Below are 25355 nucleotides of genomic sequence, written 5' to 3'. Positions count from 1 at the left end.
CCCTTGACCTGCCTTGGTTGAAAAAGCACTGACCCTAGCCCCCAGCCGTGAAGTTGGAAAACTCAATTTCCGATCACAAGGCTTGGTTAATACGCACGGCGAGAACTCTTACATGACCAGATCTTACATGGTCGTTTGTCTCTACATGTTCCGACAAGGCCTTATCCGCTCTGGGCATCCCCAGCCAAAGTTTCCTTAGGTTCCTCAGAGGCCTTGTCAAGACGGCGTAAAGGGACATGAGGATAGGTTTCAACGCTAGGTGTCATCGTGGTAAGGGATCTCTGAGTAAAACACTTGGCGATATCGTGTACCTGATATCAACTTTATTGAAGTAGAGGTAATGGGAGGATCGCTACACCGTTGGTCGAAAACCAGTTGTAGCCCCAACTCGACCACTTAAAGTGGAAATAGTGGGAGAATCACTACACTGCTGGTCGAGGACCAGGTAGTAGTCGTAACTCGACCACTAGAAGTAAATGTACGAGAGATCGCTACGATTGACTGGTTGAGAATCAGTGAGTAGGTGTCTCTCGACCATTTGAAGTTGGTACGAGGGCCGCTATGCTACCGGTCGAAGACCAGTCGCAGCTGTCCCTCAACCATCTGAAGTCATCTGAAGTCGTGGTGCGAGGACCACTACACTATTGGCGTAGTCGTACCTCGACTATCTGAAGTTAAGGCGCGAGAGATTGCTACGATTTACTGGTTTGAGAACCAGCGAGTAGAATTATCTCTCGAACGCCAATGGAAGTTGCGGTGCGAGAGATTGCTACGGTTTACTGGTTCGGGAACCAGCGAGCGAGTAGAATTATCTCTCGAACACCAATGGAAGTTGCGGTGCGAGAGTTTGCTATGGTTTACTGGTTCGGGAACACCAAATGGGGGCGCTAGAGTTGGTTTATTATATGTGCATCTCATGTGGCCAGCATGACTCACATACCCAACTTATAGCATATCCGGATGTCCGTTCGCAATTATGTTGGGTGATCAAGCCGACGACGTTCGCGAGGAATTATCCGTTAACAATCTTTTCTCGAGTAGTCTAGCCATGGCCGGTGCTATGAGATAGGTCGTCGGTCTTCGTTGGCAGGTTGGGCGCGACGACTTTGCATTTGTCGAGATCGTTCTCGATAATGGGGTGTACTCGACCACAACCTACTCGAGTGCTCAATTGTTCCTGAAAAATATTTTTTTGAAGGCAAGACATATAGCAGAGAATATCGAGTATGTACTCAAAAAACTGCATTGATCTTCTAGCATTATCAGGATATAACGAGCAGATGTAAATATCAGGCATTATATAAACCGTAAACAAGCATGATTTATACGGAAGAAAATAGAGCGAGCCCCCGCATTAAACCGTAGTCGATTTAACATCGGGGACACTTGCACAGTAGATATTATATAAAAAACATGCTTTAGGTAAACATAATAAATTATTGATCTGATAATGCTGTATGATCTGAATAGGTACAATAAATTGTATATAAGATATTGCGTACCTTAATAGATACATGCCGGATGTACCTACGAAATTAGTAGATCAATTTAAAAACCAATCTACCAATTACCTCGCTGCGTACTCGTTCGATATCATGCGATCGTTTGAATGATCTCGATAGACCAAGTTGTTGACGACAATGGTTCCGATCTTGTCGGAGGATATATTCCGATCGGGTTAGATCTCCCCACAGCCGAAGTCGTCGAGTAGTTTGTTGTTGGAGAATCCATCTCTTAAACCCATCTCGTCGAAATTCTGAAGCACTAAAATCCCCCTACCTGGCATGCCACTGTCGACGTTTGATGTCGCGATTCCGGTATTTGTATAGTTTGGGGATCGTTGGTACTAGGATTTACGCGGACTGAGGTAAAAGAGATGGAGACAGGGATTTTTATACAGGTTCGGGCCCCTGAATTGTCAGGTAATAACCCTACATCCTGTTGGCCGAAGCCGGTATTGCTCTTATTCACCATAATCACACCAGTACAATATTTGGGGTAGCCTAACTAACTGTTGTCGACATGGCGGTCTGAAGGTCTGACTCGTAGTCGACAACAGGGTAGCCTTCCTCCTCGAATCCGCATCCGTCGAGATCAGAGACAGCGCTATATCTCTCCTGACGGTATCCGTAGGCACCGTAGGGGATTAGCCATGCCTATCTCTGAAGTCGATATCCGGCGTCTTGTCTTGGCGTTTGTTGGCTTCTATGTTGATCTTCTGTCTTGATCTATTGTTTCGTCTCCTCTCTCCTCCTAGGGGGCCTTGTATTTATACTCATAGGTGTCCCCTTGTCTAAGTAGAACAAGGGAAACCAATATGAATACAATCCGAGTAGTACTTGTTGTTTCCATGTAGAACTCTATTCATCCTTCCTTATGCGGAACCCCTCCTATATCTGAAGGTTGTTTCCGTATAAGACATGGTATGTGGTGGGTCCTGCCGATATTTAGTCAACTACTATTAGGTATGTGGTATCCATAACCCTGACAGTAGTTGTCTGGCAAATATGATTCTTCTTTGAGAAAATTATAATCGGATTGCGCGAAAACTTCAGCTATTTTCATATGATTATGCTGGACGACCAGGTTGTAGGAGCTATTGAGCGGGAGGTTGATAGGCATGCTTGCCATGTTTTCAGAGTAATCCCCCTTTTTTGGTTCTATATAATTAAGCTACATGAAAGAAAATGCCTCAGTGTAACTGCTGTTATGCTTGTAAACAATCCACTTATCATTTTCTTTCAAAAATTTTTCTTTTAAAAAGTAACTCCTTGTAATGCTAGTTGCATTGGCATGCAGTGGAGTTAGCACCCTATTGCGTCCGAACGACTAATAGCGTATTTTGGTCATCAACTGAATTTTATAGATGTCGATGACCGTTGGCAGTGGAGATGGCAACAACAGACCAACTTACCCGAGAGCTATCTCCGCGTCTGTGCATTGGTGTGGTGGATTTTTTTTCCAGAGGTTTTTCACGTTAAAATCCATGTCTATAGTTTTTTTTTTCAACTCTGCCATTTTTACTGTACTATTGAATTCAAAAGGGATTTAGTGACGCTCTCTGTCTCTGACTATATATGCAGCGGTGTGCTCGCTTGTCTTCAACGTGTGTAATCAAAAGAAAAACAATATCATGCGTTTGACCATTTGGAATTGTGTGGCAGCACGTACAAATGCAATGATATCTGTATACAATCCAGAAATGATTTCAAATATTGCTTGGACAACGGCAACGCGCGAAAATTCATACCGATCGTCAGAACGCAAATCAGGCGACATGTCATAGAATCATCGTCAGATTCTACTCTGATTCGTTTGCACTGGCATTGTCCAGATTACACCTAAATTTCTTCCAATTTTTTCTTGCAATCAGACCTAAGCTGTGTTTGTCCACAGTTATCCCTAGGGTTAAACATTTCGGTTTAGCCGATTTGATTGGACATCACCAAAATACCGAAATTTTGAACAAAATTTAGTTGAATTTTAAAAAATATTACCAAAATTTAAGAAAAAATTAAAAAATTTCAGCCAAAATAATATCATATCGGAGGGGTCCGAAATGACCGAAATTTCCAACCCTGCATATCGCCCGATCACGTTTCATGTATGCGAAGCGAAGTCGAAAGATTAATTAGATGCTCCCCAAGTCTCTGTTTCTCTGTTTGTTCTTTCGCCGGTTCACTTTCTGTTTCCTGCGTGAAATAGTCAATTGACCACCCCATGATGTACGACCTTTTTTTTTCTAAGAGAGGTACGACTTGTTCACCTCTGTAATCGAAAAAACACATGCTTAATTAGTGAATAAAAAACAAGGAAAGTTATTGTCCCACTAAAATAATGGTTCGATATACCAACTTTATTATCTAGATAGTTTTGATTCCTCGGAAAAAACAAAATCGTTTTTTATTTCTCGTGGCCTATAGACAAGAAACAACTTGATCAAGAGTTGTTAGGTTCCTAGTGTTGTCTCTTTTTGTGTTAAAGAAAAGGGAAATACTAAACAACAATACCCCATTTAAAAATACTAAATGACAATACCCCGTTCGATATAATGATACCTCAGAGAAATCGCCTAATATCTGGTAGGTTTCGGTTGCTACCCCGTTCGAACAGGATGATACCTATGAGATATCGCCTAATACGTATGTATTATATGATATCCAGGTATCAGGTACTATCATCCTATATAAATAGAATACTATTCTGTAGCATTCTCCTTAAAAAAAATAATAGGTGTTCACAATGAGGGATCATCCATGGAACAACATAAAGTATTCCCGGACATTCAGAACTTGAACCAAAAGAGAATGCCATGGACAACACCTTTCCCTGGATGGATAAAACTTAATGTGGATGCCGGCTTTGTTCCAAATACAAGACATGTGGGCCTTGGTTTTATCGCTAGAAACCATTTGGGAAATGTCGTATTCTCTAGTTGGTCCAGTGATCAGCTTTGCAGATCAGTTGAAGAGATGAAAAGCTTAGCTGCGTTGACAGGCATTTGTCGAACCCTATATATGTGGCTATGTGGCCGGCTGGATGGCAACCGTCCTGGCGCTCAACGACTCTCTTCTCAGTCAGCCAACTGCTTTTCCATAGAAGAAGCCAAAAGATCCATTCATTCTTTCCAGTTTTTTAGATTTCCAAATGCCATCGAAGCACGAATGAAGTGGCACATGAGTTGGGCCAGCTAGGTAGGGTGGATAAAAAGCTCAAAACTCGTGGCTCGGATCGGCTCGTAGCAAGCTCGGCTCGGATCGATTAGAACTTGTAGTTTTAATGAGTCGAGTCGAGCTAACTTTTTAGCTTGTGAGTTTAACGAGCTAGCTCGCGAGCTGCTTGTTTAGCTCGTTAGTATAAAATATCATCATATCTTCATGAACTTAGTGTTTGTTGACTAGTGCTTATTCTTTTAGTTACATCAAAACTATTCATATTCAGTGAGTACTATGTTAGTTAGTGTTAATTATTATGTTAATACATAATAAAATGTTAAATTTGAAATTATTAATATAATATTAATAAAATATAGCTCATTAACAAGCCTAACGAGCTTAACGAGCCAGCTCGCGAGCCGAGCCAAGCTAGTCTTTTTGCTCGTTAACATTAACGAGCCGAGCCGAGCTGGTTCGTTAAGACAACGAGCTCAAACAAGCCGAGCTTTAACGAGCCGAGCTGGCTCGTTATCCAGCTCTACAGCTAGGTCGTAGGAGAGAGCTTTCCTCTCGTTTTGTTTCCGAAGGTGTCTCGGCTTACGCGTTGGCAGCTTTGGACCATAATTGTAATTTTTTGTTATCCTATCTTTCTATAAAATTACAACCCGCTATATCTTAAATCTCAATATACCATACATTATCATCCACTAACAACTAGTTTATAGGGACACACGTCCGCGGGACCATAACCTCCCTTTTATATTAAATGTGTTTCTTGTTTGTTGTTTACAATAATTAGCTTAAATTTATAAGAATAATCTATACTAACATAAAAAGGAGTAGTTCACCCCTCCCAATCCAACTAGCCAAATCAACAGGTAAAATCCCTGCCGTCCATCCATTCATCCTACAGATCTCATCCATCAAATCCATGCAACATCCGAAAATCAGATTGTTCCACGTTCCCCCATCAGCCTCTCTTCCGCATTTCCATCCCCCCTCCCCCCTCACGACATGGTTCACCCGAAAATCACGCCACCTCTCCCATTCTCTCTCTCGCACTCACCCAAAAATCCCCACCCTCACGCCAACCACCCCCGACGCTGCCAACGCGCCGCGCCGCCGTCGCCCCGTCATCCCTCCCACTCCACCTCAACCGTCCCCTCCGCCGCGCCGGCCATGCGCTCTTTGCGCATCCTCTCCACTCCGACGGCTCAGCGGAGCTCGGCGCCGTTCATCGCCCACTGCCTACCCCTACCCTACCTGTGCAGTGTGCAGGTCGTGCCCGGAATCCCCGTGTCGCACCCCCCTCCCCCTTCCCACAGGCGATCAAGGCTCAGCTCGACTTCGATGGGATCCCTTGACCTCGGTGCCGCCCAGGAAGATCGTCGTCACTCGCGGCGCCGCACAAGAAGTTCGTCGGGCTTCCTGCTCCTTCCCTGTCGCATGGGCCTCCTCGCCGGTGATCTCCTCCCTTCTCACCCTCAGGTAACGCCTTCGATCCCCCGCTGCTGCCACACCTTGTCACATTCCAGTCCATGCCCTCTCCCAGATCGACTTATTTGGATCCCTGAAGCTGGGGTTAGTTCTATGGATATTTGCTACTCCTGTTGATAGGTATATTGATCTGAATCATCTGGTACTATCAATTGCAGGTTCTGTACCGGGTTGGAATATATTACACCTTCTTCATTTTGTTCATATATGTGCTCTGGTCCATATCTGTTATGAGTCTGGTTACGACTTATAACATTCCTTGTCCTGTACTTCTTCTTGTATACGAAAGTAGAGCAATCAAACAATAAAAAGGGATGAGATTGAAACAATTCCCGTGACTAGAAAACGTCCTGAAAAGCTGTTCAAGTTTAGACTCATTTCTTTTCTATATGAATTATATAGTAATGTACAGATGCATGTGCAAACCTGGGTTTGTACACGTACTGACCACGGGTGCAGATGAATTGACTAAGATATTAAGCAGTATATAAACAACTAAATATGTATCGGTATATATAAGGTTTGAGTATCTAAAATATTTACTGCACTGAACTTAACAGATGGAATTTGCTTCTTCCACCCTTCATGTGATTGGTGGTCTGCCGACTGCTTCTGACGACTGAGTTGCTCTATTGGCTTTCGTGATTACGACTTACCGTCGTGCTGCGCCCTTCGATTTGTTGGTCTCGCTCGCCATGGTGGTAAGCACAGGCACATTGTTTTTTCTTTTATCTTTCTTCATGCGTTAATTATTAACTGAAACTTTGTTGTGCTATGAGCCAAGGAGTCAACGATATTTCCTTTCTACATTACGATGCAAGTAAAGCTAGCATAATTTTCCTCCCAATATATGGTTCAACCTTGATGCTAACCCAATGTGTAATGTTGCAAAATGCCTAACTCTGCAACAGTGCAAGATATGGTTCCACCGCTGGCCACGCTGGAGATGAGGTCGTCCCTCTTCCCCATCGGCCACAGATGGAGCCGACGTCCTCCCCATCTGCCGCCGCCGACGGAGCCGAGGTCATCCCCAGCTGCCGCCGCCGCCGCCAAACTCCACCGCTGCCACAGGTTACGACCATACTGAAAAACTGAAAATGTATGAAAATATTCTCAAGTGGTTGAATTATCTCCAGCAAATGTACTTGAATGTCTCTGGTTAACCTAACTGCCACAGGTTAGAATCAATTGACTTATGCATACCTCTGCACATTGGCTGAAGATCGTATTTATTTTTGAGCAAATTCTTGCATCTGAGATGAAAATCAGAATGCATATATGCATGCACTTTATGAAATTTGTGCAGTTTGTGCATAAGTCAGCGGGGATTGATTTTTCTTTCCCTGCAAGAAGAAGAAAGAGTAATAGATAAACGGGAGGCAGGGCAAAAAAAAGAAGAAGATCATTCTATATGCACAAAATTTGAAGAAGATCATTCTATATACACAAAGTTTTACTGCTTAGACGTTATTAGAAAACATAACTTGGGAAAAAGGAGTAGGCTTGGCAATTATGTATTTCAATAGTTATCAGAAATTTTAATCGAGGATATATATATAAAAAAGAATGAATGTTCATCGAATCAGAGTTGATGGCTTGACAGTGTCGAGTTAAGTTTAACACATCCATGTATAGATCATTCTGCTTGCCACTTTGGATTGATGTCGTCTGCACTTTATATGACCTTTGGAACGGTAGTCTGCTTCGGAGACCAGGGAATGGTACCCATCTCTCTACTGAAACAATTTCTGTGACTGTTTTTCATTCTGTTTGGACCATACACAACCTTTTCAGTTTAAGTGGAAAAGTAAATCAATTATTGTGTCAATATTTTGGTCACCTGTGTATATCTTGAGGTTTATATAAGGTCACCTGCTTATGTCTTGAGATTTATATAGATTTAGGCCAATGTGTACATCTTCAGATTTGGAGTGAATAAAACTTTGCAATATCCATGTATATGCCTCTCATCAAATAAAGCTATTTGTTTTGTAAGTTACTGAATACTGATGGCACAATTTTAATTTTTACTCCTTGGTATGTCCAGTGGTGGCAGCTCGATGGCTCACAGGAAAAGCAGGGGAAGAGGAAGGGCGCAAAGAGACAGGGAAAGTGGACTGTGAGCTATAATTAGACAGTGTATGCACCTTTTTTTTCCATGAATTACTGACTTAAATGGACTAATAGTTGGGTGTCACATTGTATATTACAATAGATATTATATATTATTTCCTGTGATATATATTCCAAAACATGCTCTCCATCGACTAATCACGGGCTTGCTCATATGAGTCATTATAGTTCTGCTATTTTGATCTGTTTGAAATCTACCTCCATGAGAATTATGCTAGCCATGGGCTATTGTATTCCTCCCTGTAATGCAGTTCTACAAATAAGAATATGAGAAATTGATGACATATTTATGTGCAGTGTCCTATTGTCCTATAGGGCATTCATATGGAGCTTTGGAATTTCTGTTAATGGAGGCAGAGACAAAAAGGAGAAGACTGTTATGTGAATTTCTTCCTTGAATTTTGTTTCTATGCAGTAGAATATGGAAATAAGATTCACTTCAAACTTTTCAATAATTTAGTACACTTTCCTGCAGGTAAACATGCATTATGATAGAGCCTAAAGCTGGTGGGACACTTATTTCCATCGTCTACATGATTATTTGATCATGCACATGAGTTGTCCTCTTGCTATGAACAACTGATAGAGCCCAAGATAACCAGTGATCATCTTGACTGATGAACTACTAATTTCAATATGTGTATGTATGCAGGTGGCCACTGATCGGTGCCCCTTGGCCTATTGCAATGGATAATGTTGTTGGAAGCTCTACACCAAATCCATTTGCATGAACAGGTGATGCACACCAATTCCCCTTGGCCTACCCAGTGACATGCACTGGAATCTTAGCAATTGTCTGATCCTTATTAATTCAAATGCATCACTGCGTATTCTATAACTCTATAACATCATGACAACTTGGGCTTTGATGATTGGGGAGATTGTCAGTAGGAGAAGAATCACCATCACCACAAAATCCACTTTCATTGCACTCTGGCGTGGACAATTGTATAGACATATGGCTGCAAGTGAAGGGAGAGATCAATTGTTGTACTTTAAAGGCTTCAGATACAACAAATCATTGCCTTATAATCTCTTTCGGTGGTGTTCGCATTTCAAGAATCATATAAATGCATTTTAAATTTTGTATAAAAAGGTCAGATTGTATGAAGATAACCATTGTGCTATTATTAAAGATGTCAATTCAAATCTATATTCTTTACAATTTTTCCTATGCTGAATGAATTATCTGGAATTAGATACAGATTCTTGGAGCAAGAAACACAAGGTTTGCTTCTCCGGCAGTGCACTGCATTTTATATTGGCACTCTAGGAATGCACAGTGCTGGTGTTTTTAATGGATCCATACAAATTGTCATCCTATCATGGTATATGAAACTCTATTTTTATCGGTAGAATTTATATGGAGTGCATTGCATAAAAAATACCAAAACGTGCCTTGCACGTGCACGATAACTAGTTAACAACATAAATGTATGTGTTTGTAGAATATACTTAGCATGAATGAAGCGTAGGTGTAACAATAATAAAATTTGTCGGCCCAATCTTCAAAGATGCTCATAGGGATAGGATTTGCGTGCATGCATTCATAGGGGTGAGTGTGCGTGCATTGTGAGTGTTTGTGTTGTACTGTGCAATTCTAAAAAAAATAACATTAACAATTAACAAATTTATTATGATTCGTAGTTAACGATGGTCCTGTTTGGAGAAGTATCCAAGAGTTATTTTGAGAGCTATTTTTTAGCTCAAGGAATAGCCCTTCAATGAAATAGCCCTTAAGCTGTTTGGATGCAAGAGCTATTTGACCTTTAGTCCACTTTCCCAATCATAACTACCCTTTTCTCTCTTTCTCCACTGGATCTTTTGTGCATGTGTCTTGGTGTGGCCGGTTGCATATGCCATGCCGTTGTGCTCTATCACTAGGACTGTGCTCTATCTCATAAGCTTGTAGCATAAAGGGAGAAAACAACAAAGTTTTTCTTTAACAAAGTTGAGGTCCAACGCATCCACGTCGGCACGGGGAGGAGCATGGCCGGGGCCGGTCGCCGACGGCTGCGACGGCCAGACGCTTGGATTTGGATCTTCGAAGAAGAAATCGAAGCCATCACCCTCCATGGACAAGAAAACAAATCGAGCAGTGAGGGGCCGGTGGCGGCTCGAGTGGGGGATGGCGGCGACGCGGTTGACGGTCGGCGAGGAGCGGGGCCGGCGGCGCTGGTGGGGAGGAGATGGGGGCGGCGGCGCTGCTGGGGTGAGGCGACGGTGCTGGTGGGGGCCAGCGAGGAGTGGAGGCGGCGGTGGCGAAAATGCCCCGCGGCTGCGCGCGCGATCGTGCGGAGAGAGGGAGAGAGGAGGTCGTGTTTTCTAATCCCGTGCGCCTGTGGGAGAGAGAAAAGACATCTTTTAGTGGGCTCCACTCAAAATAGCTTCAATTAGCACCCTTTGGGTGGGATAGTTTTTTTGGGTGGGCTATTTCCAAATAGCCCTCAAATAGCTCACCCTTTTGGATCTTTTAGGGCTATTTAGACTATTTGAGGGAGGGCTAAAAAATAGCCCTTGGATCCAAACAGGGCCAATATTACCACATCTAATATTACCACATCTAATAATTTACGATATGCTTTCATGCCTATTACTTCCATCATTGTTAAATTTTTAAATGTTCCATTTATTGATATAAAATAAGTAATATTATCATAATAACAAATAATTAACTATGATTATGTCAAACTCGTAAAATGCATCACAGAACTTATATACTAATGTCAAAGCAAATTTATTTAGAGAAAAAATTACTATGTGCATGCCATTATATCAAATTTACTATGTATGTGTTGTATTAAATTTAAGTTTACCGTATGTATTGATATGAAATAAGCATGTTATAGTATCTATATAATTTACTAAATTTTAGAGCTTTAAACATACAATCATTTGATCCATCATCCCACATAATTCACATAATATTTCAATATGTATCTCTATTAATTTTTACAATATCCTATATACACATATATAGTTCATTCTCATGTCGGTAACGTTATTTCTCTCTTTTCTCATTAAGCCATCTCATTCAATTGTTTTTAATCCTTGGATGATCAATCTATGGTCCAAATTATCTTCCTCATTTTCTTCTCTCATAAAACCACATCATATTTACTTTTATATTTGAATTATCATTCTATATACTATTTAAATTATTATAAACCACATTGATTTATATAAGCTTATGTTGTCTAGATATCTTACATATTATTTCTACTTAAAACAGAAAATATAATTTAAAATACAACTCGTTGCTAACCAAAAAAGAATTATACATACGGCAGCTAACCTGTTTACGCATGCGTTTAGCCATATACTTTTTAGTATAGCGCTCGAGGAAATCATGCATATGTTTCTACAAACATAAACACAATTCGCATGTGAAAAATATTTCCCCCTAGTTACCTTAAGACTATCTTCTCCGAGCTCACAGCTATATGAGGAAATATTGTTTTAACCCATTTACCCCGGTAACAGTAAGGTAAACACTGGCTCCAAGTATGTGACCATTTGTATGGTCTGCGCAATTGTGTTGTCCTATGTGCGTCCTACACTCCCACGTGCATATTCTGTATAAACTTGGATTCAACTCAAGAGTGTGAAGCAGGCTAGCAAACATGCAGGGCAGATCCAGTGTGAATGCTGGAGGGACTCAAGTTCCTCCCACCCTGCTATATCACCATTGATTGATAGAAGTGTTGAAATTATAAGCACATAATAATTTAATTTATTTCATAAATAAATCATGACATTACAGATGTAAACTAGCATGAACACATCATTAAGAGGGCTAAAGAGGCGGGACTCTTGAATGGGGTTATTCCTCATCTTGTTGATGATGGTGTGTTTATCTTACAATACGCAGATGATACTATTATCTTTTTGGAGCATGACTTGCAACAGGCAAAGAATTTGAAACTGATTTTATCGGTATTTGAAAAGTTATCTGGCCTAAAAATAAATTTTCACAAGAGTGAATTATTTTGCTTTGGTCAGGCAAAGGAATGTTATGAACAATATTCTGATATTTTTGGTTGTAAGTTAGGTACCTTTCCTTTTAAATACCTTGGAATTCCGATGCATTTTAGGAAGTTTTCTAATAAAGATTGGAAACTTATTGAAGAGAGAATTGAGAAAAAGCTTAGTAGTTGGAAAGGCAAGCATTTATCTGTTGGTGGTAGACTGGTGTTGATTAATTCTGTTCTTTTAAGTTTAGCCATGTTTATGATATCTTTTTTTGAGGTGCCGAAAGGGGTTCTTCGTAAAATTGATTATTATAGATCGCGGTTATTTTGGCAAGGGGATGACCATAAGAAAAAATACAGGCTCACTAGGTGGGATGTTGTTTGTGAACCCAAGGACCAGGGGGGTCTTGGGATTCATAATTTGGAGATACAAAATAAATGTCTTTTAAGTAAATGGTTGTTTAAGTTAATTAATGAGGATGGGGTTTGGCATGATTTATTGAAGAGGAAATATCTTTATAATAAATCTATAACCCAAGTTGACAGGAAATAAGGTGATTCCCATTTTTTGTCTGGTTTTATGAATGTCAAAAGTACTTTCTTAAATATGGGTTCTTGGATTGTCAATAATGGGGAACAAATCAGATTTTGGGAAGATAGATGGATTGGTAACTTGGCTTTTAAGGATAAATATCCATCTTTGTACGCAATTGTTCGGAGGAAAACATCTTCTATTGCCACTGTTATGGGATCTGTTCCGCTTAATGTTTCTTTCAGGAGAGCTTTAGTTGGTTAGAATCTTGTTTGTTGGTATCAGTTGTGTGCCTCTATAGTACATATTCAGTTGAATGATTTGTCTGATAGTTTTAGATGGAATTTCCATCAGAATGGCTTGTTCTCGATGAGGTCTATGTACCTAGCTTTAATTAATAATGGCTATATCGAGAGAAACAAGTGTATTTGGAAGCTTAAGTTGCCACTTAAGATTAAAATTTTCATCTGGTACCTGCTTAAAGGGGTTGTGTTAACTAAGGATAATTTGGCAAGGCGTAACTGGAATGGCAGCTTGAGGTGTTCTTTTTGTTTGAAGAATGAGTCTATTCAACATCTCTTTATGGATTGTCATTTTGCGAAATTTCTATGGAGAGCAGTTCAGTTCTCTTTTGGTTTTAATCTTCCAGTTAGCATATCTCATATTTTTAATGGGTGGCTTTTGGGAGTTGATAAGAAAATGAGTAAACTGATACTTGTTGGAGCTTCTGCCATTTGTTGGGCAATATGGTTGAGTAGGAACGATATGGTTTTTGACAAATCACCATCATTTTCCTATATGCAGGTTATTTTCAGGGCAACTCATTGGCTCCGGTTTTGGGCACAACTACAAAGGTGTGATGAAGATGAAGAGTTTCTGAAGGTTGCATGCCGAAAGTTGGAGACCACGGTTATGCAACTATTTGCCAATTATGGTTGGAGATTTACAAATAGACTTCAATAATTGTGATCTCCTTACATTAGGCTGGTTTCAATAATAGTGATCTTCGGTGTGTTCTATTCATTTAGATTTACACTATGTTCATGAAAACTACTATGTAATAATTGGCTGTAGCTCTTTTGAGTAAAGGCCGGGATATTATATTCCATTATCTAAAAAAATGAACACATCATTAGATCTACACATGTAAACTACACAGTATAACATGAACAGATCAAATATGTGCAACATATTGAACACGTACCGAGGTTGCGGAAAAACCGGTTGCTCAGTAGGAACTGTTCGCGATTGCGGGCGTCGACGAAGGCGCGCAGCACGCGAGCGGAGAGAAAGGCGAGCCGTCGCGGACGAACAGGGAGCAGTCACGCGAATCGCTTCCCAAAAACCTTATTGCCGCATTCTCTCGGTGCAGGACGTCGAAGGCAGAGGTTTCGGAGACTTGCTCTCCCGATCGCCGGTGCACGCCGGCGAGCGGGATGGAGTAGTCTACGAGCGACGGTGCAGCACAGAGTAAGAGGCAAGCCCTATATTGATTTCACGTGTGTGGCGTGAAGGCGACGGCTCAGCTTATATAGAGATAGGTCGCTTGATCAGGGCGCCCGCACGATCTCCACTCCGCGTAACCGAACCAGATAAGTCGCGTATAACTTATCCGGACTCCACGCCATTTTCACGCATCGGATTTTTCGGAATGTTTCCAAAACAAAACAAATCTGAATTTCCCGCAGCAAAACAAAACTGCAAAACGAGGTTGCATCTGCACAATGGTGAGGAGCCAATTTTGTGGACCATTCGACGCGTACATCGTGCACGCGCGCCGCCTACCCTGCCAGGCAAGGCGAGCGAGCGCGCGCGTGTTCCCCCTCTTCTCTCCACCACACATGCTTCAAGTGGCTAGGAGGGCATCCTCCTTTTTAAGGAGGTCCCCCTCTCCTAGAATAAGCAAGGTGGTACTAAACTCCCCATGCATGCCATCCCATGAGGTAAGACCCTTCTTTTCTTTGTGAGCTAAGGCCCATCTATTAATTCCAACAAGAAGCAGAGAGTGAAAGGAGAAGAAGAGGGAGAGAAGGAAAAAAAGGGTGGACTATAGGAGTAAGAAGGAGATGAGTCCTCCTCTCTAATCTTATGCTAGATCCGCTCCTGCAAACATATGCTCAACCTACGTACTCCCTCCGTTTCACAATATAAGGTTTTATAGCATTGGCCACATACATATAGATGTTAATGAATGTAGACATATGTCTAGATTCATTAACATCTAAATGAATCTGGGCAATTCTAGAAAGTCTTACATTGTGAAACGGAGGAAGTACATAGTATTCTTTTTTTTTTTGCAGTTAGATTACATCACTACAAGAATCCGTAATTTTCTTGGCGGTCAAAAACTACCAAGGTTAATTATTCCGTCAGCCGACCATCAAGTAAAATCCACCAAATCTAGAAAGCCATAGATATTATGATTTTTTTGCTAACCGTAAGAAAATGTCTTCTTGACATGCACCATTATGGCGTGATTAGACTAGGACTAGCACTTCTAGTAGCATCCTGTTTATTAGACGAGAACTTCTACCCATAAATATTCTACATGAATAAAAATTTCCTAGTTCTGGAGAAACAAAAAAAAAACTACTCAACAATATTAACTATAGATGAGTAAAAAGTTCCTAGAAACTTCTGATATTTTTTTTTCAAAAAAATCTGCTCATAGACTTTCTACTCAAATAAAAGTTTGTTTAAATATCTAGACGTTTTTCTAAACACTAGAAATCTTTATACACAAAATAACAAACTTTTTACTCAGAAACTTTATGCATAACTAAACAAAGTTTCTACATATAAAATTCTGGTATTGAAAGTTTGTGACGAAAGTTTTGAACTGAATTCAATGAAACAAGTTCAATAAAGAAAAAAAATATCGACTCTCTATTAGGCCTAAACTAGCCCAATTAAAGAGTAAGCCCAGCATATGCAGGGGCTACTGTGACTGTGAGGGAGGCTTAGACTCGCGTTTTCAATTCGTTCCAAAATTGGTTCCCACAAAATCGAACAAATTGAAAGGGGCAGAAAAGGAAAGGGTTCATGTGAAAGAGGCACTGAAAATAGAAATTAATCGCCATTAGTATTGGTTGAAAAAGAAAAGGGTAGAAATTCACATGGGCGTCACGCATATTTGACTATTTGTGTGTGAGGATTCTCGTTACCAAACTTGATTGAAGGCTTTAAGCCGTTGCATTTTTTTTTCCTATTTTAAGAAGCTTAGCTGATTTGGCACTACGCTATGGATGGACGGATAGACAACCATGTGCTTTTAAACCAGTATTAAAATATACTTTCCACACAGAAATATTTATCGCTTTAGACGGTGCAAATAACTTAGAGCTTCTTCAGCTTTCATTATTCTTTTTTTATCTTAGAAACAACGAATGATTTTGACCAGAGGGATTATTAGTGATTTGAATTGTATGTAAATAAATAAGGCTAGGTGTCGCTAGTTCAAATCCAGTTCCATTAAAAATCAGAGAGGCCTTCTCGGCCAGAGGGACATGCCTGCGACAGGACTTGGCGTAGCACACTAAGCGCCAGGACAGCTGACAGTAATTAACAATTTTACAAATCACAGTTAAGCTCATCAATGCTTTCGCTGGAAACATTTTACTTCCAGCCAAGCGTGCAAATGCATGCCAGCCATACAAAATTACACCAAAATGGATTAAAAAACCAAAATGTTAAGTAAAATGTTTTCCAAAATGTTAATTAAAAAATCCATGTGTTTTCCATCCAACCAGGCATGCATGAGCATGTCTGATGCCGGCCATACAAAACTAGACAAAATTAAATACTATACAAAACGAGGCATATACCAAAATCATATGGTAAAGGTAAATCCTGCTTCAAGACAATCCAACTTCGTGGTTTTAACGGTAGAGCATTGCACAAAGTGATTTTTGAAGAAAAAACACTTCATAAATATGATTATTTAAGATACCGGTCCCATTATTTTTCTGTTTTTGTGCTGATGACGCAGATAGGCTCCTTTTTTAGCCAATGTGACCAAATTGCCCTTGCGTGTTTTGTTTAGACTGATTAGCTTGGTGCGCAGAGAGAATGAACTCCTGGACTAGCTCATCCATGTTAGCGGCGAAGCTGGACGGGGTCGGACTTGGTAGGGTGGAAGCGATGTGGGAGGCTTAGGGTCTGTTTGGGGGAGCTTTAAAATTCTGAGAAGCAGATGCTGAGGAGCCAGCTGATGAGAATCTAGAGAAGCTGAGAACCTAACTTCTGGCTTCTAGTTCATTTTCCAGATTTTACAACTACAGATTCTTAGAATCTGGATAAAAAGCTGGACTGTTTGAAGGAGCTTCTGTCAACTGGAGATTTTAGGAGAAGCTACAGCTGCTAGAAGCTTCCCCAAACAGGGCCTTAGCTAGCTGCCACTCGCTGGTGCTCTCTCCGACACGAGCTGCCTCCCCGTATAGACGAGATGCATGTCGTGGCGCTGTCCCCACAGTTGGCGAGGTGCACGAGCACAACCGAGTGCATTTGATGTGGTCCTCGAGTCGGTGATCCATACCTCCGTACTCGTGAAGAAAATCGTTTGAGATAATATTTAAGTCAAATATTGGGAATATATATAAATCATAAATAACTCTCAAGTTGTTGAGTTTGAAAATGTAACAATTATATAAATAGATTTTTCTTGAAAAATACTTTCATAAAAGTATACATATATCACTTTTTAATAAATATTTTTATAGAAACCGAAAGTCAAAGTTATGTTTTGGAGACCATGTCGCTGTCCAAAACGACTTCCTTTACGAGTACGGAGGGAGTACAAATAAGTGGACTCTCGGGGGGACACGAGGAGGACACCCCCACGGCCACGGAGGGTGCCACAGCCCCGAGCAACGAATGCCCCCATGGCCGCGGAGGGTGCCATAGGGGCGAGCAACGAACGACATGGCCGAGGAGGATTCCATCCTCTGGTGTCAGCGGGTTGGCCCATCGCGGTGACGCTACGAGGGCCGGCGGTGCTCGCCGTCGATGTTGGACATGCTTAGATCGGGACCATCATGGGGGTGGCAGGAGAATCGCGGCCGTAGAGGAGAGGAGATGAGAGGATGGTCTAGGATGCATAAAGGCAATTTGGTCACGCTAACTAAAAAAGCGTGGGCCCTATCTCGTGTCATCAACATAAAAACACTAAAATAATCAACGCGGTGACCCCTGGCAATAACTATTTTATAAAGTTTTTTTTCCAAAAAGTCATTTTGTGTGGTGTGCTAAAACTAAAATCAAGAGGCCGTGATATCTTTGTAGCAAAATTTGCCAAAGTAAAACTAGTTTTGTATGGCTGGCATCAGGAAAAAATAATAGTAAAGTAGTTTAATTCCATACCAAAATAAAATTTCCCAGAAATCATATATTAAATGTATTAATTACATTCCACATGAGCAGGTGAATACAAAAGGAAAAATGGTATATACCTGATAATTAAATTAGTAGACTGAGGAGCTCCTCTATTTCTTTTTAAGATGTCATCTTTTTTCGATTTTCAAACATGACAATGCATCTTAAAGAAGTACCAAATCATTATATTTTCATGATCAACTTACTAATTAACTAATAGAAATGTGTGTTTGTATATATACTCATACATGAATATTACACATGCAAATGTGTTTTTCATAAGTGAGGTTAGTGATTTGTCACACTAGTTTCCATCACTTCAAGTTTATGCTATAGGGTACGTGAGTATGGTAGTAGTGGGGTGTGTGCATGTGTCTTCCATATATGTATAATCGGAAAAAAGTAGAACTCAAACAGCTATAGCCAAAGATAGTGCCTGCTATAGCTGGAGATTTGAAACTCTGATTATTTTCTTGTAAAATAATACTAAATATATGTTTTTCTATGATATGCCAAGTATGGATAATTAATGAATTAGTAAAATATTTGGCAAATTAGCCAGATAGGAACATTAATTGCATATATGCGCAGAAAGCATCAGTAAGTGATAACTGTTCCTTATCTTAGACATGCCAATAGAGGCATGGATAGACATGATCACCCATATATACAACCCCTGTCTACCTACTTACAATCCAAATTACCAAAGCCAAAGAATCAACAGAAAACATGAGCAACTCCAAAACCCTCTTGTTGTTCATCATCTTCTGCATCTTCTCTTCTTGTTACATCCCCAGTCCTGCCATAGCTTCTGATCATGATCCTTCTTCCAAAGGTTTCATCCATTGCCTCACCAAGAAATCCATTCCTCCATGGCTCATACACACAAGGAGCTCCTCTTCCTACACATCCATCCTCAAGTCCTCCATCAGAAACCCTAAATTCTTGAACACCACCGCGTCGGCGACGCCGCTGTGCATCGTCATGGCGAAGAAGACCTCCCACATCCAGGCCGCCGTCGTCTGCGGCCGCCGGCATCGCGTCCGCGTCCGCGCGCGCAGCGGCGGGCACGACTATGAGGGGCTCTCGTACCGCGCCGAGGATCGCCGCGAGCGGTTCGCCGTCGTCGACCTGTCGGGGATGCGGTCCGTGCGCGTCGACGCGGCGCGCGGCACGGCGTGGGTGCAGTCCGGCGCGACGCTCGGCGAGCTGTACCACGCCATCTGGAGCAGCGCGCCGCGGCTCGGCTTCGCCGCGGGGGTCTGCCCGACCGTCGGCGTCGGTGGCCACTTCAGCGGCGGCGGCTTCGGCATGCTGCAGCGCAAGTACGGCCTCGCCGTCGACCACGTCGTGAACGCCACGCTGGTCGACGCGAGGGGCGGCCTCCTCGGCAGGGACGCCATGGGCGAGGACCTCTTCTGGGCGATCCGCGGCGGCGGCGGCGGGAGCTTCGGCATCGTGGCCTCCTGGCACATCAAGCTCGTCCCCGTCCCGCCCACCGTCACGGTGTTCGACGTGGTCAGGACGCCGGAGCACGGCGCCATCGACGTCCTCACGAAATGGCAGGAGATCGCGCCCCGATTGCCCGACGACATCATGGTCAGGGTCATCGCCGAGCCACGCCGCGTCACCTTCGAGGCCATGTACCTCGGCACCTGCGACGAGCTCCTGCCATTGATGCACCACCGATTCCCCGACCTCGCCATGACAAGGGCGGACTGCAACGAGATGACATGGATCGAGTCCATCCCCTACATCCACCTCGGCAGCAACGCGACGGTGGCCGACATCCTGAACCGGAGCTCCATCTCCAGGGTGAACACCAAGAACCGATCCGACTACGTCAGGCACCCCATCCCAAAGTCCATTTGGAAGAAGATCTTCGCCAAGCTACAACAGCTAACCAACTTCGGTGAGGTTCAGCTGTTCATAGACCCCTACGGTGCCAAGATCAGCCGCATCCATGAATCCGCGACGCCGTTCCCGCACCGGGAAGGCGTCCTGTATAACATCCAGTACATCACGTACTGGAGTGGTGATGCAAATGGTACACTGGCTTTGAAGTGGAGCAGGGACCTGTACAAGTTCATGGAGCCCTACGGGAGCAAGAACCCCAGGGAGGCGTATGCCAACTACAGGGACCTTGATCTTGGGAGGAACAAGGTGGTGAACGGCATCAGCAGCTATCACCATGGCAAGGTTTGGGGGGAGAAGTATTTCAGGGGCAATTTCGAAAGGCTTGCCAAAGTGAAGGCCAAGGTGGATCCTGATGATTACTTCAGGAATGAGCAGAGCATTCCTCCCTTGTTCGAGTGATGATCATGTGGCATTTCAGGCATATGTAAAAGTAATAATTTCTTTCGGATACCTACTGGTAGTTCTTTTCTAGGGTGATCCATTTGCAGTGGAAATGTATGCAGATCACGTACCAATCATTTTCTCAAGAAAAATACTGATTTTTTTCAAGGATAAAAATATATTTATGTATGTATCTGAATACCTATTTGTCATTTTTAGATAATGGATTTCAATGCAGCCTCTATATTCCCCAAGGATTTGGGGCGTACTAAGAATTAGCTAAAAGCCCACGTTCGTCCACGATAAGATTTACCTTACATATGAAATACATGGTGAACATATTCCTACATTAATTAGTGGGCCTTCAATCCTAGGCCATGGGCCATGGCCCGGGTGACCCAATGCCTAAGTCCATCTAAATAGTGATAATAATGTACTTACTTGTCATGGATCAGATACATTTAAGCAATATGAGATATCTAGTAAAAAAGAATATCATTTCGATCATTAGCTCATCAATAAGACATTAAAACCTAACAAGAAATTAAAAATGTGGTTTTCCATATCTTCTTTAAAACATCCCCTCTCATCTACACAATATAAATGAACCTGATGAAGCTCTTAAGTCTTAACAATACATTGCGCTCTAGAGAGAAGGATAGATCAATACCAATAAGCTGGAAACTAACTTATGCGGTTGGGAAAAAACTTTTGTTCTGAACATACAAAGAAAAATGTGTATTCGTAAGATTCATAACAACATAAGTCATGAGCTTGCGAATGTGGCTAGGAAATCCCTAGCACAATTATCATTGAGCTATGAGTGTAATGTTGTACAACTGTGATATCGTATATTATGATAGTTCACGTACTAACTAATACATCTTATTTCTCCACTAAAATCCAATACCACCTCATAGCTGGTCATTTTAGAATGAGAAGAATGAGTATGTACAAGTGTACAACTCAATTAGATGGAAATTGATTGTGGTTGATGTAAATAATTGACGTTGTCTAAGATAAGATTTGGCCAAACATGTGAAATTTTGGCCTTTAGTTTTTTTGTTAGTATAATTTTACAAGATCTAGTAAGTTTACAATATTTTGATACTAGATACACTATTTTTCAAAATTAAGCATTTGAGATATTATTAATGGTCATGGACTTAATCTATGGTAAATGCTAAATATTTATGACCAGATGGGAGAAAGAAAGGAGATCGATATTGGTTGGGTATTGTTGCATATTATTCGATGATTTTGTTGCAATCATTTCTTCTCTATTTGTCTTACTCGTTGCATTCAAATGGTTGCATTTGTTCCAATGTTGCGCCATTTCTTTTTAGAAATATTGCATAGAATTTTGAATGTTGCATTACTTTTTCCAAAAGTTGTACTTGTTCCAAGCGATTTAAACTTAATGTTTAAAATTTATTTGTGGAATGTTGCAACAAAGATGTAGTGAAACATACATGTAATGTTTTATCTATTCACTTTGAATGTTTCATCAAGTCCCATATATAAAACATTTGACCGGTTGTTGAAACACTTGACCGACTGAATTTCTCACTTTTTTGGGGGTGTTTCACAAATGTTTTCGCTCGCTTGTTCATATTTGTTCATGCTAAATATATTTGTTCATCTTTGTTCATAAGGTGGTATTTGAATCTTCTGAAAATGAAGATGAAGATAAAGATTAAGTGTTTCATGTAAAACGAGGTGGTAATAACATTTGCTTAATTGAGTTTTAATTATTATAAACTTGAAAAATGGATTAATCTGATATTTTAGAGCAATTTTCATATAGAAAGTTTTCGCACGAAACGCATCGTTTAGCAGTTTAAAAAGCATGCCACGAGAATTCGAAATTTTATCCTAGCCTTACCGAAGAAATGGACCGAAGAAATGGACGGGGGGCCTAAGTGTACACAATTTTTTTTTAATCAAAGTGACCGACCTCAAGTTTTATATCGAAAACAACATAGGTCCACTCGTTAGAGCAGTGCTTCTTGTGGAAAATATATTTGTTGTATTCTATATGTATTACATCGACCCTCTTATGAGGTATTTATAGGAGTACATAGAAGATAGAGACTTAGAGCATAATACAAGAGTATATTTATCTTTAAAATTTTATCTCTACGATTTTATTTTTTTCTCTAGAATTATATCTTATCTCTATAATTTATATTTGACGCTTATCTCTAACCGATATATCTCTGCTTCTCACACTTCTTATACATTCCAAACTTGAGATCGGTATATTACATCAGCGTGATGCACCTCGTTTACTTCCAAGTTTCCAAGCCATCGTTCCATCGGTCCCTCGTTTACTTGAAGTTCCAAGCCAAGGTAGATTATTGGTAGAACTACGACGTGGCTCCGCGATGTTCACACGCTTGATTTTCCCATAACAACTGACGCACCCCCGATTGGGCCAAGCCAGGCAGCTTCCATGCACGCCGCCGAACCCGCAAATAGACTAATTACAACTATTTCTGCCACCGGCTGGTGCTAGCCTTTGACCGCGACTTTTCCACCAAACCACCACGGCAGCATGTTACTACTAAGCACCAATACCTCTCCTACGCGCGTTTCTCATTTTCTGCAACACTTGCAACCTTCAGTCGTACACGTTAACGTCGCGCGTATATAAACAGCCGATCCGGTAGATGCAATTCGTACGTGTTCGTGTCATCACTGAACGTTAGAGTGGACACAACATCTCACAATGGCCGCGTCGACAAGTCTGGCGCTCGTGCTCGCCGTCTGCTGCTGCTGCTGCTACGCGGCGTCCGTCGCCCCGCTGTCCTCCGCCGACTCCTCCGGCGAATTCCTGCAGTGCCTCGCCGCGGGCGTGCCTAGCCAGCTCGTCGTCACGCGGGGCTCGTCGTCGTTCGCGTCGGTGCTGGCGTCGTCCGTCAGGAACCCGAGGTTCCTGGCGCCCGGCACCGTGCGGCCGCTCTGCGTCGTGACGCCCACCAACGCGTCGCACGTCCAGGCCGCCGTGCTGTGCGGCCGCCGCCACGGGGTGCGCCTCCGCGTGCGCAGCGGCGGGCACGACTACGAGGGCCTCTCGTACCGGTCCGTGCGCCAGGAGGTGTTCGCCGTGGTCGACCTCGCCGGCCTCCGCTCCGTGCGCGTCAACCGCCGCGCGGCCACCGCGTGGGTGGACTCCGGCGCGACGGTCGGGGAGATGTACTACGCCGTCGCCAAGGCGGACGCCGGGCTCGCGTTCCCCGCCGGCCTGTGCCCGACCATCGGCGTGGGCGGGCATTTCAGCGGCGGAGGGATCGGCATGATGATGCGCAAGTATGGTCTCTCCGTGGACAACGTCCTCGACGCCATGGTCGTAGACGCCAACGGGAGGCTCCTGGACAAGAAGGCCATGGGGAGGGACTACTTCTGGGCCCTCCGCGGCGGCGGCGGCGAGAGCTTCGGCATCGTGCTGTCGTGGAAGGTGAGGCTCGTGGCTGTCCCACGGACGGTGACGGTGTTCAACATCCAGAAGACGCTGGCCCAGGGCGCCGTGGACGCCGTCACCAAATGGCAAACGCTCGCGCCGGCGGCGCTCCCCGACGAGCTCACCATTCGGGTGGTCGTGCAGAACAAGCAAGCCCTGTTCCAGTCGCTGTACCTCGGCACGTGCGACCAGCTCCTGCCGGTGATGGGCTCGCGCTTCCCGGAGCTCGGCATGACGCGTGCCGACTGCCGGGAGATGAGCTGGCTGCAGTCCATGGTGTACATCAACGGCGGCACCAGCAGCACGCCGGTGGAGGTGCTCCTGAACAGGACGACCAGCCTGAGCGTCTACACCAAGAACAAGTCCGACTACGTCAAGCAGGCCATCCCCAGCGCCTCCTGGGAGAAGATCTTCCCGTGGTTCGACGGCGCCGCCGGTGCGGGGCTCATCATCCTGGAGCCTCACGGTGGGAGAGTCGGCAGCATCGCCGACGGCAACACGCCGTACCCGCACCGGTCCGGCGTCCTCTACAACATCCAGTACGTCGCGTTCTGGCCGACGACGACGGCGACGCCCGCGGTGCCGGACTGGATCAAGAACGTGCACGCGTTCATGGAGCCGTTCGTCACCAGCAACCCGAGGGATGCGTACGTGAACTACCGCGACCTCGACATCGGCGAGAACGCGGTGGCCGGCGGCGTGACGAGCTACGAGAACGGCAGGGTGTGGGGGGAGAAGTACTTCGGCGCGGCCAACTTCAGGAGGCTGGCGCTGACCAAGGGGAAGGTGGACGCCAGCGACTACTTCCGGAACGAGCAGAGCATCCCGCCGCTTGTCTCCACCAAGTAGTGATCGATTAGATAGCAATGCAGCTGATGTTTCTTGTGATAGTTGGTGCATATGCGTGCGTGCGTGCGTGCGTGCGTGTCTTGTGTGTGACAGATTGATAGCTACTGGTATACAGTATTTGTTTCGTGTTGGATCATGATTTGTGAACGATTGTGTAAATTTTTAATAATAATATAAGATTTGAATTGTAAGAATATTATTTTAGGTAGATTTTTCGCTTATCTTGTTATCGTTCCGGAGAAACGTGGTTTCGTCCGGTGTGTATGTAGGAAAATGTATGGAACGTGACTGGTTTCTAGAACTGCTAATAGTTTTTCTGGTCTTTCGTCAGAGTGTCAGACTGGGTTTCAAACCATGCTAGGCATGAGCCGTGATTTTTTGCCTGGTGCCTGATACGATGCCTGGACAAAAGAAATAAGTTCACTTTAGGTCCCTTATTTTGACACCCACTTTGTATTTCGTCCCACAACTGTCAAAACCAGTGGACAAACCAGTGGACAGGAGATCCCATGGCAGCATAGCGGCTTGTTTTATCCAACGTGGCTAATTGATCGGAGTCAACAACACTGAGTCACTGTGGGACCCAC

General features: G+C 43.1%; 2 protein-coding genes and 1 long non-coding RNA gene across 8 annotated transcripts; all 3 read left to right on the top strand.

Annotated features, from left to right (window-relative positions):
• Positions 1–5667: 5667 nt before the first annotated feature.
• On the top strand, positions 5668–9450 carry LOC127775409 (uncharacterized). Of its 6 annotated transcripts, XR_008017969.1 has the most exons (6): positions 5668–6143; positions 6713–6853; positions 7064–7223; positions 8200–8291; positions 8583–8666; positions 8761–9450. It is a non-coding gene; the product is annotated as an uncharacterized LOC127775409 (long non-coding RNA). The 6 variants fall into 6 exon arrangements; XR_008017968.1 differs by having other exon boundaries at positions 8601–9450; XR_008017966.1 differs by having other exon boundaries at positions 8583–9450.
• Positions 9451–18887: 9437 nt separating this feature from the next.
• LOC127777812 (berberine bridge enzyme-like Cyn d 4) lies at positions 18888–20531 on the top strand. Its single transcript, XM_052304431.1, has one exon. The coding sequence runs from the start codon at positions 18888–18890 to the stop codon at positions 20472–20474; it is 1587 nt and encodes a 528-aa protein (XP_052160391.1). The 3' UTR covers positions 20475–20531.
• Positions 20532–23154: 2623 nt separating this feature from the next.
• LOC127777303 (berberine bridge enzyme-like Cyn d 4) lies at positions 23155–24902 on the top strand. Its single transcript, XM_052303879.1, has one exon. The coding sequence runs from the start codon at positions 23188–23190 to the stop codon at positions 24766–24768; it is 1581 nt and encodes a 526-aa protein (XP_052159839.1). The 5' UTR covers positions 23155–23187; the 3' UTR covers positions 24769–24902.
• Positions 24903–25355: the final 453 nt, after the last annotated feature.

This window comes from Oryza glaberrima, chromosome 6 (assembly GCF_000147395.1).
Source record: "Oryza glaberrima chromosome 6, OglaRS2, whole genome shotgun sequence".
Lineage (NCBI taxonomy): Eukaryota > Viridiplantae > Streptophyta > Magnoliopsida > Poales > Poaceae > Oryza > Oryza glaberrima.
The sequence above is the reverse complement of the archived record's forward strand: the minus strand, read 5'-3'. Positions and strand labels throughout refer to the sequence as shown.